Source organism: Ambystoma mexicanum, chromosome 11, assembly GCF_040938575.1.
Source record: "Ambystoma mexicanum isolate Mex_15411 chromosome 11, UKY_AmexF1_1, whole genome shotgun sequence".
In the NCBI taxonomy this organism is placed as follows: domain Eukaryota; kingdom Metazoa; phylum Chordata; class Amphibia; order Caudata; family Ambystomatidae; genus Ambystoma; species Ambystoma mexicanum.
Genome location: NC_090934.1, coordinates 711,194,341 through 711,213,707, shown reverse-complemented (window position 1 = coordinate 711,213,707; position 19,367 = coordinate 711,194,341). Strand labels below are relative to the sequence as shown.

Here is a 19,367-nt window from a genome sequence, read left to right as displayed (position 1 = left end):
TCTGCTCCCTATATGGTAGAGGAGAGGCACAGAGGACCCCAGCCAAGATTCTCTATTGTTGGTAGCAATGGACGAGCAATCAGGGCCTAGCTTCTCAGGAGGTGATGCAGTCTGGTTATTAAGTACAGTGTAGTCCCCAAGCCCCCACAAAGGCATGTCCACACACTGTATTAGTTAAAACACAGTCTTTATATAATTAAGTTCAAGGTTATGTACACAATCACAATAACTCACTTTGTGCTCAGTGAATCTACAATGGTAAACATATACAGTTTTAAGTGGTACCCAATTATTATTAGATTCCATTATAGTGTATCAACTGTATTCTAGTTAAATGCCACAGAAATCAATTAATATAGGTAACCAACAATAGACATAGGAGGAAAGTAGTTGGTTAGAACAATTGGCAGAATACTGGCCCCGTTACCTAGACACAGTTCTGTATGGAGATCCCCCCACATGAGCAACCTGTAAATAAAGGTATCATACAAGCCCAGTCCATATATTGTTCACAAGAGTCTTATTTCCTTCTACCACCTCAATGTACCTGGAAGAGCAGAGTTCGTCGTCGGGTCGTCGACGGATCCTTCTTGAGCACCTCCCTTTAAGGCAGGAGCCGCGGATCGTCGAGTTTCCCACAAGGAAAAGGGTTGAACGACGACAGTGAGGTAGCATCTCCATTCCTAGCGGTGCTCGTCGACGACGGAGCGTTGGCGTCCTGCAAGGAAAAGGTGTGCAGGGCACTTCAGTGACAATAGTTCAGGACCGCAAAGAGTTTGAAGAACTGTGGCCCAGCAAGGGCGTTGAGTCGTCGGCGTCTCTGTGGTCTTTAGGTGGCGGGAAACTCACCGGCAGATGCTCCTCAGCACGTCGGCAGCCTCAGCTTTCACCGGCGGGACAAAGCCGTCGATGGTGCAGGCGAGAGCATCCTTGGATCAAATATTACTTATGCAAAGGGAGCATGGCGGCTCCGGTCGGCGACAGCAGTCGTCGACAGTGATGGACAACAGTGTCCGGGCGCTTCTCCTTGTGATTCCGCGGCAGTCCCCGCCCCCCAGTCGGCAGCCTGTGGTAGGTCAGTCTACCAGGGAGCGCTGGCAAAGATTAGCAGTGCACGGTGGTCCCTCGTAGCTCAGGAAGAGGGCGCCTATCCAGGTCCTCTCTGGGTCAGTCCTTGGAGACACAGTAGCTTTCGGATTCGTGAAGTAGAGCAGTAGCAAGACTTCTCTTCCAGCAGGGCTTCAAGGTTAAGCTTCAGTTTCAACTCCAGTCTCTTCAGCTTCTGAACACGAATTCTAGCAGTGAGAGGCCCCCAGATATACTAGTTAATCTCCCATTCATTCTGTTGGGTCACACTAAGGCAACCAATTGGTCAGAAGAGCATTCATGCAGGCAGGCAGCCAATCAGGTGCATAGTGCATTCAGGCCATTCACTTCTCTCCAGACACTCACAACAAGTTATGTGTATTGGGACAAGTACCCAGTCATTCAACACTCCACCCTGCATTCATACCAGTTTCGGGCAGGGCTGTCTCAGTCATTGTGTCAAACACCAGAAACTAGACATCCACAACAAGAAGGGAATATTCGTCACACACTCCATTCACCCAGGTCCCACCCACAGCGTGTACCCACAACCTACAGTCACTGGGAAGGCTCCAGCCAGTCTGGCCGGGACTTCACAACAACACCATATATGGAAATTCCACCCAACAGCCAGTCAGGGCGAAGGGACAGAGCCAGGGCTTCCCAAGACTTTGGGAAAACAAGGTAACAGGCAATAGAAAGCAAGAGGCTACAGGGCCCATCTTGTTTCCTATCAGGAATCAACTGATTCCAATGGCAGGGCATGGGTATCCCAAAATGGAGGATACTCAGAGCACCTGTCAAATTCAGCATGGAGCTGCCACCAGCCCATACCCTGCTCTGTGGGCCACACAGAGGTGCCCAAAAACCTACACTAGGGGCACAGGGTTGTACCCCACCCATAGGTGCCATAAGTGTATCCCATGGGTCTGTACTCCAAACCAAAAACAGGAAGAGCTGCACTGCCAAGAGTCCCACATGGACTCCTGCATGGAAAACATGACAGAACACATGATAAAAACCAGTAAAGGACAGTAAAGGACAAGGTTACTGAGGCCCTTTCCCTCCGATGCGTTTCCAGCATCACAGGCAGGGCCCCCCAGTGCACATGTCATGATGTGCTCCTCTACGGTGGGAGCACTCGGTTGACTGAAGGTTTCTCCTGGGCTACTCTGACTCCGCCCCTTCCTCTCTCTGCCTACATCAAAAGGTTTCCAGTAATCTGCACCCTGGATCGTTTCCTAGGTGGGAAACTAAATGGTTGCTTTGGGTGAAATCATCCGAGAAAACTGAATACACACATTCCTTGTCATAGATGAGTCATTACCCACCAAGCTGAAAAGAAAATGACATCAACTGCTTATGGCTGTGTAATTGGTTAATCCCAGTAGCCACCTTGTCAAAACCATACATGTCTTGTATTTAGTTATTAATAAAACTGCCCCAGATCCTTGGATTGCACCGTTATATATTTTTGATCAGTTATTTATGGTAAAGGTCAGCCCTTGACCTACTTTAACTAAGTCGTCATTGACCTAATTTACAATTTGAAGAAAATGAGCTCCTGCATGGTTTTGCAATTAGCAGACTCAGTGGAGAAACTTAGCTGAAAATGTTGGGGGGGGACATGACTTCTGAAGAAAAGGTGCCCCATTCAAATGAATGGGGACAACATAGTGTGCCCTGAAAGTAGGGGGGGACAAACACCCCCGTCCCCCCTAAAATTACGCCCATGAGCACACTGCTCAGTTCACCTCACTAGCTATTCTTAGTATTTTTCAACATTTCTGGTCCACAACAAATCATTAATTTGCCATGTTTACATCATTTGGCATAGCTTTCTTCATGTCCTTTTGGTGTGAATGTATCACAAGCTAAAGAGGAACCTCTCAGTGGCTAATGCTCCCCTACTAGCATGATCTCTGTGCACTTGCTGAAGACTATAGCACTTGCGTGAGTGCACTCAAAGGAGAGTAAATTGCCCTACTGTGCAGGAAGGAGCAGTACGGGTAGGAGAGCCTGGAGGGACCTAGCTAGGTGAATCCATGGGACAGAGCTCCAGGGACCCATGCCCTTGGCTGTAACGGTACATCTCAGAGGCCGTGCGCGGACTCCATTACCAATAGTCATCCTTAAATTTGATTTCTGAAAACATAACCTGTGCATGTCACCTCCTCACAAACGTCTTCGGCTGTGTCATGTTAACAAGCTGCTCTGCCAACAAGTTAGGGGAGCTATCACCTCACTCTCAATATACTTTGATTGTTCTTCCCTCAGCTCTGATTTGCACTTACAAAAAAACACACTCTTCTCAACATATTTGGCTGCCTCATTCAGACAACTGCTGGACGCACAGTTACATTTCAGGGTGGGAGGGGCCTGTTATTCTTCTTCCTTTCAGTGCCTGTGGTACATGACTGCCCCGCCTTCACCGCTACATACACAATGACCCTGGCTGGATAGCAAGATGGTTGTGCGTAGCTTTGCCGGTCCCAGAAAGATAACTTGAAAGCTGTGTGATCCTGAATGCTAATGTACTCAGAAACATCCTTGCATGTTTCTGGTGGATCAATAAAAGACATCACCTCCTCCAGCACAAACAACCATTGAGAGGCGGGTGTGAGTATGGTACTGCGATGCGGATTCCTAAAGGCAAAGCTATCCCAGACGAGCTTGTATGGAATATATGCCAAAAGAATGGCATATATTCCACATGTTTGAATGTGGAATGTTTGGTTCCTTCATAGGAAGAGGATGGTGTGTGGGCACCCAAAATAAGTGACATGGATTTTATGTCTTTATTTTATTGTTCATTTATAATGCGCTTAACACCAGCAAGCGGTTCCTAAGCGCGGGATCGAGATTCAAACCCATGTTGGACAGTGTTGTCTTCCTTCCAAGACAAACGCATTGCCCCTGAAATATCCTTCATCCTTTCAGTTAAGGGGTGAGGTTCTTGGAGGTTCCTTGTTTCAAATTGTGTGTTAGTAGTCCTTACCTGCCTCACTCCAGAGAGCAGAGCGGTCGGTGCCTAAGTCTTTGGACCAGTACTTTGTATGTCAGTAACATTGGGGTAGATTTATTAACCGCTGCGCATAGCTTAATCAATAGCGGCCTTCAGTAGTTTTGATGAACACAGAAAGTATCCACATGCAAGACAGAGCTTAATCGCCATGTAGGTATAACATGTATGTTGCTTCAGGTTTGCATGTAACTAATGTACACATATGGAGGTGCACATGGCCGAAAGCCTGAACACATGACACCTACACCACTGCTGCACACAACTGACTACCAACCTGCAAAACTCTGTAGTTCAGGTGGGTTGCGCTTCTCCAAAAATCAGGCTCAAGATGAAACTGGTGCACAACGAAAAAACAGCAACCATGCCCTCTCTAGCTAAACCACTGCCCGTGGGCAAAAAACAGTGATTTTGTCTTTTTATATCGCACTTCATGTCGGACTCCAGACTCCAAGCGTGGGGGTGGGTATCAAACCCAAACTGCTCAGCTGTGTCTTGTTTCCAAGAAGAGGATGTTGCCCCTGAGCTATCCTCACATCCCTATCCTAGTAACAATTTGGACTGTGCCAGTGTTCTTGAAGTTCAGGAAGGACCTCCAGACCAGACTCCCTTTTTACTTCATATATCACCCTCATCGACATGATCAGTGCTCAGTTGCTTCCTAGTTAGCTATGCTCTATATAAACCTCAAAATGCATATCTGTCATGGTTCCTCCACCTTCCAGATGTACCTCCAAGAACTTAATGACTTGCATAGCCAGTAGGTAAGATTAATCACTGAGAACACTGGCTTTCTTTTTAACAGCTTAGGCCATGCTGACATCATAAAACTCTTCAGAAGCCTACAACCATTTCTGCTATTGAGGTTAGCTCATTGCTACAGACCATTGGTGGGCAAAATTACCACAGGTGAAATGGAATTGGCGAAATTCTCCAACAATTACGTTCCACCAGCTGGGTGATTTTCTACCTCTCCTGCCACATCTTTTGGTGGTTTTCTTGGTGTGGAAATTTCATTTTTCCCTAAAATGTCAGGTTTTGTTTGCCTGAAACACCCAAAAAGCAAACTTTTGGGAATACAGTGAAACTGAAAAGGGCAAAACACACAACATTTCGAAAAATGAAATGTTGCCAGGGAAAAGGCCACAAACTGCCTATTCCGCCCCACAAGCGAAATTGATGGATTGGGCGAATTTTGCATGGAATCTGCCAATTTCATGGCAGAAGGAAATTGAGCGATTTCACCCATTACTACTAGAGACATGTAAACGTGTCCTTTCTGGGAGGGAGGCACAGGTCCACTTGCCAAGTTCACTTCTTACCAACTAAGCCTTTCCTCCATCGAAGAAAACTAGCAGCCGAACCAAGCATTAAACACAGTGGGCCCCGTTTACAAAACAGTTTGTCAATGGGAAAGTCCCATTGAAAAATGCTTTGTAAATCAAGCCCTGTGTGTTAGCTTTATTCCTAGACGATAGTGCAGGGCGGGAGGAATCAGGTTCTCCGGAGACCTGCCGCTCATTGCATTATTAATAGATAATCTGTTTATAAACACATGCCATTAGCAATTATAGAACACCACACTGGGAGTTAACGGCGTGGTTTCGTCTGTTGCAAACGGCGAGACTGTGAGGGCGGCGACCCCACATCCCTGGTGAGCAGAGCTCCTCGAAAACAGTGATTTCAGAACCCTCTAGTGGTGCCTCGGCTCCCCTTAAAAGGCAAATGAAAGCAGACACAAGGGTAAACGATGCAAACAGTTAAACGTTTTGTTCTCAGAACCTCAGAGCACAAGAAACCCTTTGAACAACAGGAATTGATGCCTTGCAGCGTTCAGTCCCACCGGACCCGCGGAAATATCTGAGGCAGTGTGTTAAAAGGAGAGCTTACAGCGCGGGACAAGGGGCAGCGTTGCCTGAGTTTGATTGGTCCTGAAAAACGAGTGTATTGGTGGGATAGAGGGACCCTGAAGGTTTGGTCCTTATTTTGTCTAAAGAATTTGCAACAGCATGCTTTAGACCTCCGAAAAGCGCTCTGTTATGCATCTGTACTGTTGTATACCTGTATAAAGCGCTCCGTTATGGGTCTGTACTGTTGTATAACTCTGTAAAGCGCTCCATTATGCGTCTGTACTGTTGTATACCCGAGTAAAGCGCTCCATTATGCATCTGTACTGTTGTATACCTCTGTAATGAGCTCCATCATGCGTTTGTACTGTTGTATACTTGTGTAAAGCACTCCATTATGGGTCGGTACTGTTGTATACCTCTGCAAAGCGCTCCATTATGTGTCTGTACTGTTGTATACCTCTGTAAAGTGCTCCATTATGCGTCTGTACTGTTGTATACCTCCGTAAAGCACTCCTTAATGCGTCTGTACTGTTGTATACCTCTGTAAAGCGCTCCATTATGCGTCTGTACTGTTGTATACCTGTGTAAAGCACTCCATTATGGGTCGGTACTGTTGTATACCTCTGCAAAGCGCTCCATTATGTGTCTGTACTGTTGTATACCTCTGTAAAGTGCTCCATTCTGCGCCTGTACTGCTGTATATCCGTGTAAAGCGCTCTGTTATGCGTCTGTACTGTTGTATACCTGTGTAAAGCACTCCATTATATGTGTGTACTGTTGTATACCTCTGCAAAGCGCTCCATTATGCGTCTGTACTGTTGTATACCTGTGTAAAGCACTCCATTATGTGTCTGTACTGTTGTATACCTATGCAAAGCGCTCCATTATGCGTCTGTACTGTTGTATACCTCCGTAAAGCACTCCTTGATGCGTCTGTGCTGTTGTATACCTCTGTAAAGCACTCCATTATGCGTCTGTACTGTTGTATACCTGTGTAAAGCACTCCATTATGTGTCTGTACTGTTGTATACCTCTGTAAAGTGCTCCATTATGCGTCTGTACTGTTGTATACCTCCGTAAAGCACTCCTTGATGCGTCTGTACTGTTGTATACCTCTGTAAAGCGCTCCATTATGCGTCTGTACTGTTGTATACCTGTGTAAAGCACTCCATTATGGGTCGGTACTGTTGTATACCTCTGCAAAGCGCTCCATTATGTGTCTGTACTGTTGTATACCTCTGTAAAGTGCTCCATTATGCGTCTGTACTGTTGTATACCTCCGTAAAGCACTCCTTAATGCGTCTGTACTGTTGTATACCTCTGTAAAGCGCTCCATTATGCGTCTGTACTGTTGTATACCTGTGTAAAGCACTCCATTATGGGTCGGTACTGTTGTATACCTCTGCAAAGCGCTCCATTATGTGTCTGTACTGTTGTATACCTCTGTAAAGTGCTCCATTCTGCGCCTGTACTGCTGTATATCCGTGTAAAGCGCTCTGTTATGCGTCTGTACTGTTGTATACCTGTGTAAAGCACTCCATTATATGTGTGTACTGTTGTATACTTCTGCAAAGCGCTCCATTATGCGTCTGTACTGTTGTATACCTGTGTAAAGCACTCCATTATGTGTCTGTACTGTTGTATACCTATGCAAAGCGCTCCATTATGCGTCTGTACTGTTGTATACCTCCGTAAAGCACTCCTTGATGCGTCTGTACTGTTGTATACCTCTGTAAAGCGCTCCATTATGCGTCTGTACTGTTGTATACCTGTGTAAAGCACTCCATTATGGGTCGGTACTGTTGTATACCTCTGCAAAGCGCTCCATTATGTGTCTGTACTGTTGTATACCTCTGTAAGGTGCTCCATTATGCGTCTGTACTGTTGTATACCTCCGTAAAGCACTCCTTGATGCGTCTGTACTGTTGTATACCTCTGCAAAGCGCTCCATTATGTGTCTGTACTGTTGTATACCTCTGTAAAGTGCTCCATTCTGCGTCTGTACTGCTGTATATCCGTGTAAAGCGCTCCATTATGTGTCTGTACTGTTGTATACCTCTGTAAAGTGCTCCATTATGCGTCTGTACTGTTGTATACCTCCGTAAAGCACTCCTTAATGCGTCTGTACTGTTGTATACCTCTGTAAAGCGCTCCATTATGCGTCTGTACTGTTGTATACCTGTGTAAAGCACTCCATTATGGGTCGGTACTGTTGTATACCTCTGCAAAGCGCTCCATTATGTGTCTGTACTGTTGTATACCTCTGTAAAGTGCTCCATTATGCGTCTGTACTGTTGTATACCTCCGTAAAGCACTCCTTGATGTGTCTGTACTGTTGTATACCTCTGTAAAGCGCTCCATTATGCGTCTGTACTGTTGTATACCTGTGTAAAGCACTCCATTATGGGTCGGTACTGTTGTATACCTCTGCAAAGCGCTCCATTATGTGTCTGTACTGTTGTATACCTCTGTAAAGTGCTCCATTATGCGTCTGTACTGTTGTATACCTCCGTAAAGCACTCCTTAATGCGTCTGTACTGTTGTATACCTCTGTAAAGCGCTCCATTATGCGTCTGTACTGTTGTATACCTGTGTAAAGCACTCCATTATGGGTCGGTACTGTTGTATACCTCTGCAAAGCGCTCCATTATGTGTCTGTACTGTTGTATACCTCTGTAAAGTGCTCCATTATGCGTCTGTACTGTTATATACCTCCGTAAAGCACTCTTTGATGTGTCTGTACTGTTGTATACCTCTGTAAAGCGCTCCATTATGCGTCTGTACTGTTGTATACCTGTGTAAAGCACTCCATTATGGGTCGGTACTGTTGTATACCTCTGCAAAGCGCTCCATTATGTGTCTGTACTGTTGTATACCTCTGTAAAGTGCTCCATTATGCGTCTGTACTGTTGTATACCTCCGTAAAGCACTCCTTGATGTGTCTGTACTGTTGTATACCTCTGTAAAGCGCTCCATTATGCGTCGGTACTGTTGTATACCTCTGCAAAGTGCTCCATTATGCGTCGGTACTGTTGTATACCTGTGTAAAGCACTCCATTATGGGTCGGTACTGTTGTATACCTCTGTAAAGTGCTCCATTCTGCATCTGTACTGCTGTATATCCGTGTAAAGCGCTCTGTTATGCGTCTGTCTTGTTGTATACCTTTGTAAAGCGATCCGTTGCTTATCAAAGCAGGTCCATGCTCTATAAACAGCATAATAATAATTAGAGAAATAGGGTGTAACCATTTTCTGGACCTATTTTCAGCCACGGTGCTCTGTTATTCTTCCACAGCGCATGCCATGGGGAACACTGAATATGTGGACTTTTAAGGCTAAGTGACATTATACTGCCGCAGTAGTGGCGGTCTAGTTAGGGTCACATGACACTTAACATCTCTTACTTTCGACCTCATCAAAGATAATGCACCAAATTATCAAGCGCCGCATCTGAACAACAAAACCACACTTTTGGGAATTCTATGTCAAAATCGTTCCCTTCAGTTTTTCATATTGTTCACGCCCAGCCCTTACGTTGAGCTAGTGCACACCGTAAACATTTAAAGGTTTGCGTCAACGGAACGCAAGATGTTAACTTTGTAAGAAGAGTTTCTTTATAACGCAGAGCACAGAAACACTGGAATGTGCAGTGCATACGGAGTGATACCAAAAGGTGAAAATATAATAAAACACCAAAATGCGCCATGAATGTATAAAATCAATCCATGTATGGTTCGACATCCAGATGCGTCCATGTAAGGAATGAATGGATGAAAACACAAAAAACTCATGAAGACCCTCAGACGATGACATAGTACACGTGGGCGTCAGTGCCGGTTTACAGAGAGTAGATATTCAATAGTGCCCGATCCATACCCCAAGAGAGTAACTTAGCCTATGAGAGATGGCTTTCTCCCAGTGTAATCCAGAATAGCCACGTATGGTGGTCTCAGATCATTACGCCTGCAATCGTGGCTCACAGGATCAGCACGAATGAGCCGGCCGAGGCGGACATTCCCTTACAAGAACCTGTCCGGGCCATAGGCAGAATGTAATTGACCGCAACCCAAGAAGTAAGCTCGACCAAATTGCTACCTAGAATGTCCAGGAGAGCAAACGTGATCATTTTGTACAGTCCGTCACCCCTTCTATATAGAGTGTGATGAGTGTGTTCTTGCACCATGAGTCCTGGAATAACCCTGTTTCTGCAATGTACATGACCAGGACATGCAATAGTCTAGCCCAGAGAATATGATGCCTTTTCCACATTAAGTCGCAAAGCCCAACCTACCCATGAGCGTATTATAGGTTTACAGCATTTAGGCATCCTTTAATCTCGGGCAGGTTTATCAATGTCTTCAAACCATCACAGGACCCTGGGCGGATCAGCTGTGGAATTAATTTATTTTACAAAGGTCAGTCTATGAAGTGCTGACACTTCCCCTAATCACCAGATAGGCCAAGGTCAAGTGAGAGAAAGTTGGTGACTTACGGGCAGTGTTATATTTTTCACAACACTTGAGGAAAAGATCCAGAGAAGAGTTCAATGGTAGCGGAATGTTTTCTATGGAGGGATTCATTTTAAAAAATTTGTTGACATCTCTAAAGCGCATATCTTGAAAGGCGCCATCTTTTGAGGTAAGTGCCTTTGCCACACAGTGGCAAGTAAACCCATCGAGTCATAGTCATCATTAAAGAAACTGCCTTGAAAAGGACAAAGTGCCCCCTTTCTTTAAAGATGCGATGAAAAAAGAACTTTCATAAACGTGTGTGCAAGGAACGAGAAGCAAACGTCTTCCCATTGCAGTCGATTCCTGTGTCTGTGTTTGAGCACAAACCTCATTGTACTTCAGAAAAGTGCAGCTCATTGGCATTCATCCCCAGGTGAAATGTGCCTCTTTATCACATACAACCGGCTGATTGATACAACTTTTCAGGCCACAAATCCCCATGGGCCTTAGCCTGCACAACAGGCACCTTTGTCTAACACACTGGGGAGGGGGGTAGTCTACACAATAGGGGCATTGGCCTACAACTCAGAACCCTTAGCCAATAAAACCGAGGCCTTAACCTACATCCTATGATCGCTAGCCTACACCTCAGTGGCCTTATCCTACACAGCAGGGGGCCTAAGACTACCACCCAGAGGCCTCATCCTAAACAACAAGGGCCTTAAACTACAACTCAGAGGCTTTAGCCTGCACAACAGGAGCCTTAGTCTACAACCCAGAGGCCTTTGTCTACACAACAAGGGCCTTATACTACAACCCAGAGGCCTTAACCTACACAACAAAGGCCTTAGACCACAACCCAGATGCCTTAGCCTGCACAACAGGGGCCTTATTCTACAGCCCAGAGGCCTTAGCCTGCACAACAGGGGCCTTATTCTACAGCCCAGAGGCCTTAGCCTGCACAACAGGGGCCTTATTCTACAGCCCAGAGGCCTTAGTCTACACATGGGCCTTAGACCACAACCCAGAGGCCTTAGCCTGCACATCAGAGGCCTTAGCCTGCACATCAGAGGCCTTGGCCTGCACATCAGAGGCCTTAGCCTGCACAACAGGGGCCTTAGTTTACAACCCAGAGACCTTCGCCTACACAAGGGCCTTAGACCTCAACGCAGAGGCCTTAGCCTGCACAACAGGGGCCTTAGCCTGCACAACAGGGGCCTTATTCTACAGCCCAGAGGCCTTAGCCTGCACAACAGGGGCCTTAGTCTACAACCCAGGGGCCTTAGCCTGCACAACAGGGGCCTTATTCTACAGCCCAGAGGCCTTAGCCTGCACAACAGGGGCCTTATTCTACAGCCCAGAGGCCTTAGTCTACACATGGGCCTTAGACCACAACCCAGAGGCCTTAGCCTGCACATCAGAGGCCTTAGCCTGCACATCAGAGGCCTTAGCCTGCACATCAGAGGCCTTAGCCTGCACAACAGGGGCCTTAGTTTACAACCCAGAGACCTTCGCCTACACAAGGGCCTTAGACCTCAACGCAGAGGCCTTAGCCTGCACAACAGGGGCCTTAGTCTACAACCCAGGGGCCTTAGCCTGCACAACAAGGGCATTGTATTACAACGCAGATGCCTTAGCCTACACAAGGGCCTTAGACCACAACCCAGAGACCTTAGCCTGCACATCAGGGGCCTTAGCCTACAACCCAGAATCTGTAGCCCGCAACCCAGGGGCCGTATCCTACATGTTCATGCCATGGTGAACGCTCTGCCCAATTCCTGTCACAAAAAACGTTGTTCCTAAGTTTAACAAAAGGGGAAACAGCCACATGTCAATAGGTTTCCATGTGAAAAATGCAATCCTTTAACACCCCTGCCATTACCTACAAAAAAATAATAATATATGAATCATGTAAAATGAGCACCTATCCGCTGAAGCAAGGTTGGACAGATGTGAGCAGCCTCCCATTGGAAACATGCCTATATCACCACAATATAGTTGTTCTCTCCTCTCATGTGCAGTCCCAGTGTCCCATTTTATCATTTCCCAGTGCTGCGTGCTGTGTAAATGGGATCTTTTCGTCCTTTCGAGTCACCTGAGTAATTGGAAGCCGACTGGTCCAGTGGGGCAATGGGGACGGGGTTTCTTAGAACCGAGGCAAAGGCGACAGTGTCGTGCTGTGCTTGCTCGGTACCGCTCGACTCAGGTATTCTCGTCTTGCTGCCGATGTCTGACGTCGACCTGTACATATAAACAAACAAAAAAACGGATGGCATCAAACAGTAGAGACAAATAACCCTGCCGACTGCAATCAGTCTTCGTGGCTACCAGCAGCCACAGGGTGGCAGCCCTTCCAAATGCAAAATTCCTCCGCACGCTTTTACTATGACATAAATATTGACTGGGGAGGGGGTAGCAGTTCAGTGGGCTACAAGGCCCTGTTTTATTACTGCAGCAATTCAGAGGATGTGCCTGCGTAAACACGAATGTGCTGCAGTGTAGCCAGCCCCTCGTGTTATGCTGCCCACCGCGCACGACGCCATTCAGCCATGCCTCACACGGGTGTGCGTATCCTACACTCCAGTCCTGCCACCAGGTGACGGTTCAGGGCTGTGAGAACAGGGGGGCCCTCCCACGGGGTCCTCCCACCCAGACATGCGTCCACCCAGACATGCCCTATAAGGGGTAATCGTATTACAGCTGCCTTGCACTGCCTACACATAGGGGGCTCGGTAAGAGCACACACGGTGCACAGTTCTGTGGGATCCTGTTGTCGCGTTCAGCAGGAAGATGGCTATCACAATTATCCACCCATGCGCCGTGAATATTGATGCGCGGGGCAGCCGGTAGGTCGTCTTTTAAGACACAAGGCCGTCTGCGGTGACGAGGGTGGCAGGCGCGAGCTCGGCGTGGCGTGGCAGGCTCTCTCTCCCCTTGCAGTTGTATAGATTTACAGTTTATTGCTGGAAGGAAGCGGGAAATCAATTACCTCCTGAGAGAAGTGACGGCCACGGGACCAGTTCTGGGCGGGACAGGGGGTGGGGGCGAGCCCATCACCATTTCAGGAAGCTGAGAAAATCTGAATGCCTGTGAAGGAAGCAGAGCACAGCGAGCTTTTCAATCAGCAAACACATAACAGGCAGGCACTTCATCAAAGGCTGTTCGGGATGTGGCCTTCTTGGGAGAACGATGGGGCAGGGTTAGTAAGGTGACAGCTTAACGGGTGGTGTTCAGCGAAGGAGTGCTGCTTAACAGCATTGCAGTCCCATTCAAAATTCATCATCACATCTGTATGCATTTCTAAACGGCTTTCTAGGGAATTTTAGCAGAGAAAGCCGAACGCTCGGATTGGTGTCAAAGGTGGCGAAGGAGACACTCGTGTGGTGGGACTCGTCGCCCTAGCAACAATTTGTGTTTATTATGGATCCGCTCAGCGTGCACCTGTCTGTGCTACAGAATGGCACTTCCAGCAACAGGTGACACCCTGGCAGGGCCTGTACAACACTTAATGCATGTGTAGGCAAAGTGACTTGCTTGTGTCCATCTCCAAACCATGGGGCCAGACCTCATGTGTTTAGGGCCCTCCACCTCCCCTCCTTATTTCCGTTGGCTCTTGGCAGCCTTCTAGAATTGAGGCGCCTGCCCCCTTAGCTTAATGTTACCTTTGTAAGTCACTTGTGTTCTTATGAATATTTTTTTGTTTTGTTTTGTGCCTGGTATATGATCCTCTTTTTTACACCCTCAAAACTGTCTGGCCAATGGTTTTTGTCTTTGTGCTATTGTACAGGCACCATTCCTGAAAATGCCACCACTATCTGTAAGTATGTTATTGTAAGTCATTTCTCATTGAAATTGACATCTCCGTCCCTCAAATAAATACAAATTGCCTTGTGGTAGCACCTGCCACGATCCTGTCTAACTTTTAGGATTTCTGGAAAACCAGGCTTCAATTCTAGCCATCTACTAGATAAGATCTCATAAAGGCTGAGGTCAGGGACCAATATATGGTATGTTAAGGGCATGCAGCCACTTTAAACGAGATACATTGGGTTATAAATCATTTATATCACATTCCCTAATTAAAAACACCAAGAAGTGTGATTAAAACAATACAAATAAAGCACTTTTCTATTTCTTCTTCTCCTTACTCAGAAGACTTGCCTTGAACACTGCTGAAGTCGCTATAGCAACATTTGAAGTGTGTTTAAGTTGTCACTGAGAATGGTATGCACTACTGCGCCTTGACTACTGTGACTCTCACTGTCAGGGTCTACTTCACTTAACAAGAGTCACGCACTGAAGCTGAGCCAAGGCGCCCAATTAGGTAGGATCACGAGTCAAGGTATTTATTTCCATTCAACCACCCTGCTTTATTTAGCAGCTCCTCCCATCTTAGAGCTGTCAGTCACCTGTCATAATTTCACCGACCTGTGTATTCATTTATTTATTTATTGGATATTGCAAGACGCCTATACAACAAATGGTGTTTCAAGGCGCTACAAGACAAAAAAGGGTGGGTGGGCCAAGGGAGAAAGATCACAATAATGGAACAACTAGGCCATGTGACATTCGGATCGTGCAAGTGCAGTAACAAGAAGTGCGAGGGAGAGGGAAGTGCAAGGGTGGGAAGGGAAGTGCAGGGTAAAGCAGAGAGAGTGCAAGTGAAAAAGGGGGGCGGTGGGGAGGGGAAGAGGGCCACGGGACTAGGAAAATGCTAAGGGGAGGCCAAGAGGGCAAGTGCCAGGGATTGCATGCGGTGCAGGGGGTGAGGGTCCGCACGCTAATTGCGAGGAGGGGGTAGACTGAGCAGGGGTGCTTGTGCCCTGTAAAACTCAGAGGGAACCAGGTAGCCAGTCACTGTGGCAGACGGGGATGTTAGCAGGGGAGGGGGAGAGGGAATGAAGAAGAGAAAAGGAGGGTCTTGAAGTTTATAGCATTCAATTATCACAGCAGCCCCTTTTGTAAGATACTTCTGTTGTTCTACAAGGGACATGTAAGTGATGGGAAGAAAGAGTAAGAAAAACAGGAAAAGGTGTGGCATGGTAGAAAACAGGGAGAGGGGGAAATCTGTATTGCTCCATTAGATGGGGGTCTATGTCTTGCATGTATCCCCCCAACACCTCATCTCTTCTCTCTCTCTCTGCACTTTCACATTCTGAACGCTCGCAAAGCCTAGTAGGTCCGCCTCTATCTTTCATTGTTATATTTGACTTTCATTCCCATGTTGCCTCCCAGTTGCCCTATGGGCGCTTAGAAACACAATTTACTAGTTTTATAAGGACCTTACAAATGCACAACAAATAAATAAATGAATGTTTCCCAATGGTAGGGTTATGACACACATGAGTTCTTTCAGTGTGTTACATCATCACATCCTTCTTTATGATATACAGTTTTGGGTAAGTCATCCTGTGATCTAGAAAGTGCGCTCCCCACGCAGGCGCCATTTGCAGTGTGGGCAGGGACACCCAATGGATCCTGCTACGGCAGTCATGGGGTGTCCCCTGTCACATGGAGAGGGAGCACAGCCACTTTATGTCCCTGCACTAGCAAAATCTTCCTCCGGCTTTTCTCGGTGTGGAGTCCCAAGGAACCCCAACATGGATGATTCCGTCTCTGGTAGTACCACCCTGTGGGAAGAGTAGCTCCCACTGCATGTGCTTGGTGCAGTGGTGGCAGTGCACTACTAGGAGATTTGCACCTACCATAACAGAGCAATGTTGTACATCGCCAGGCTTTTTTTTCACAGAGATTTTTACTGAAAAACTTCAGCCGAAAAAACAAATGGAAAAATATGGGGGGGGGTGGGATGTCGATATAAGGGGTAGGGGCGTGGGGAATAGGGACTAGATAATAGTGAAGGGGGTTAGGCGGCAACCCCCCACAAATAAAAAAATAAAACATCTGATGAGTTTTTTCAGCTGAAAATATTCAGCAAAAAACTCAGCGGAAATAAACCTGGCGATCTAAGAACATAGAACCACCAATTAATGTAACATTATGCCGCACATAATAATACACTGGGTACCCTCAATTATGTGATTTAACCACCACAATATTGTATAGAATGCAGACCCAGGTATGAAAAACCTAATTTTACCATGTGATTTTAAAACAAATATCAAACATCCAACAGGCAGTTTAGTGTAAGTATTTGCCATTACAATTTCCAATACATAAAAGAGACCAGTCAATACGGTAGTGAATGCACCGGGGCAAGTATTACGAAGGTGTCAGCATTGCTCCATATCATTGCCAATGATATGCCCATCACAGCAACAGTCTGCAATAACATGAACTTACTGGTCTTGGTAAGCTGTACTGATAGGTTTCAGGTCCGTACGTTGGCACCCACTGTACTCCTCCTCTAGGCCGCGTCATAGTCCCCGGCGCACTGGTCACCACCTCTGAGTAGGGCAGCTGCTGTGGAGAGGTATAAGGCTCGGGCGGCCTTTTAGTCCCTGCATGGCCGGCAGAAGCCAGGCTGAAGGCTTCTTCCAGGAGCATGTGCATTTGTTGCCTGACCTCATCAATAGAGGGCTGGGAACTGAGCGTAGAGGTTTCTGAGTGTCCTTTCACCTGGCGAGTTTTGGCAAAGCGTCGAGATTCCTTGACACGGTCAACATTTGTTTCTTCGATGATTTCGGGTTCAGTCTACGGAATACAATATTAATGCATTAGATAAACAGGTCACCTGTAGGAGTGCAAGAGGGATGGCAGGTCACCTTTATATGCTGGTAATTAGGCGTCAATCAGAGGGTGGGCAGAACCTAAACAGGAAACAGACAGACATTCCCTACAACAATCTACACTTGCAGCAATACTCTTAAATGCAAAGATGCCCCAAGACTCCAGCTTTCTGACCCGGAAGCCCTCCACTGACTCCTCATGAACACCCAGGGACTCCTTCAAAGTCCCCAGTCCCATACACAAATGCATATAAAATTGCTTTTTTATAACACGCTTAATACCAAAGAGGTGTCTAAGTGCAGACCCGGGATTCAAACCTGTGCAGCTCTGCATCATCTTGCTTCCAGGACAAGCGTGTTGCCACTGAGCTATACTGTGCCCACAGAGAACAACTGAACAAGGACTTCAAATATCTGCAACACGAATTAACCCCACCCATTGCACTTTTTACAAATACGTATACATGCCACAGAGCTCCTTGGATAATACAGTTCAAGTGTGTTCATGTATTCAATCATCAGTGAATGACTTCCTTAGTGTGATGCAGTGACTGAGTAACATATGGGCACTAGGCTGAACCTCCATCTGTCTAAACTTTAACTGTAGGCATATAACAGCGAATAGTCAGATTCTCCGCCATGCCCCTGGAATGATACTCTTCACGGTGGTCATCCCGAACTATTTTCCCACACCTGCTGAACCTGAAAGATTTATTTCAATATGCATAACAATTCCTCACTAATCACAGGGTAGCTCACTATTCTGGTAAAAAAAAGAGTTCCACAGTGGCCGAAAAAGTGACATCTTCCAAATGTGTGATGTTGGTTGCATTTTTTAATTTCATTAGGTGAGGCATTCAAGTGATAATGGGCTATAGGCCAAGGTATTAGAAGTGAGTCGCGGCACAGGGTGGGCGAGAAATGAAACGGCTGAAAGTAGTGCTAGGCCAGAGAGTACAGGAAGAGGAGGAGTTGCGCTACGGGGCACAAGACCACAGATAGATTTGAAGTGGGATCAGTAGCTCTTAGAGATCCATCCTTCATGAAGGTAGTGAGGAGAGGTAGGAGTGGAGCAGGGAAGACTGCAGAGAGTGCATGTTGCAAAGTTGAGGAGTTTGTCAAGCAGGGAAAATGAGTAGATTGGGAGGCCAAGAAGGAGGCAAGAGCAGTAGCCTAGGCAAATGCGTACTAGTGGTGAGATAAGAGTTATAGTTGAATGGCAGGTGAGGGGAGGACAGATCTTTGTTTTGTGGCAGTCAATGTTACAACTTGATGGAGATGTAGGACCGCCTAGTTTGCAAGCCTTATGGGATGGAGTGAGTAGGTTGGGTAGAAAGAGAAAGGAGAAAAGAGAAGGGGAGGAGCATTGTGACAGACAGATAGAGGACCTCCGTCTTATTGGAGTTACGCATAAGCCAGCAAATGGCCATCCAGGGACATGTGACTGAGAGACTGTCAGAGATTCTGTTGGGGAGCTCTGAGGTGAAGTCAGGGAAGCTGAAGATAGCCTGAGGGTCATCAACAAAGAGATTACAGGAGATCCCAAAGGACAAAATGATCATATTCACCGGGTGTGGTGTGTAAGGTGAGGAGGAGAGTGCCAAGGATAAAGCACTATGGTAAGCCTACAGGTAGAGGAGTGGATTGCATGTTTCAGGAGATAGCAAATGATTGCTTACAGAAGAATAATTAATTCCTAGGTTGGGCAGTGTAACGAGGAGGGAGTGATGATCAATGGTGTCGAAGGCAACAAAAAGGTCAGGGTGAATGAAAATAGAGGTGAGTTCGGTGTGCGAGCCCTGGTGAGGAGTAGGGCATAGGCAGTTTCAGTGGAGGTTCAACTGCAGAACCCTGATTGACGAGGGTCACATAGATTGTTTCTAGGTAGTGGGTGATCCTTTTGAATAATGCATACTCAAGAATCCTCGAGTAGTGGATGAGAAGACTGACAGGGCAATGATGTCCTTTTGGCCGATCAGTTAATCATGTTCTGTGTCTTTGAGGGGTTAAGCTTTAGAATGTGCAGCACAATCCGGCCTCCAGTATCCCTAAGATAGAGAACAACAGCACTGATATCCTTACTCCTACATGACGGTACGGCAGGACACAGACACAGGTACTTGAGTGTTCAGCACAGTGCCAGTGATTATTTTATTTACCTAGGTGGCGGCAGCATGCCCTCCATTGCTTTCCCTCTCTTTGGCTTTTGGTCTCCCTGGTGGCTCATCCTACATTATGAAGCAGAACATCCCTTCCTTTTTCCTTGGTG

General features: G+C 46.6%; 1 protein-coding gene across 3 annotated transcripts in view; it reads right to left on the bottom strand.

Annotated features, from left to right (window-relative positions):
- KIAA1549L (KIAA1549 like) overlaps nucleotides 1-19,367 on the bottom strand; it is a 739,655-nt gene that overhangs the window by 21,341 nt on the left and 698,947 nt on the right. For all 3 annotated transcript variants that reach the window (XM_069623580.1, XM_069623581.1, XM_069623582.1), the window contains 3 exons: nucleotides 16,713-17,063; nucleotides 13,399-13,496; nucleotides 12,505-12,650 (listed from right to left, as the gene is read on the bottom strand). In XM_069623580.1, the coding sequence (XP_069479681.1) occupies nucleotides 12,505-12,650; nucleotides 13,399-13,496; nucleotides 16,713-17,063 (595 nt within the window). The remainder of the gene's footprint in view (nucleotides 1-12,504; nucleotides 12,651-13,398; nucleotides 13,497-16,712; nucleotides 17,064-19,367) is intronic.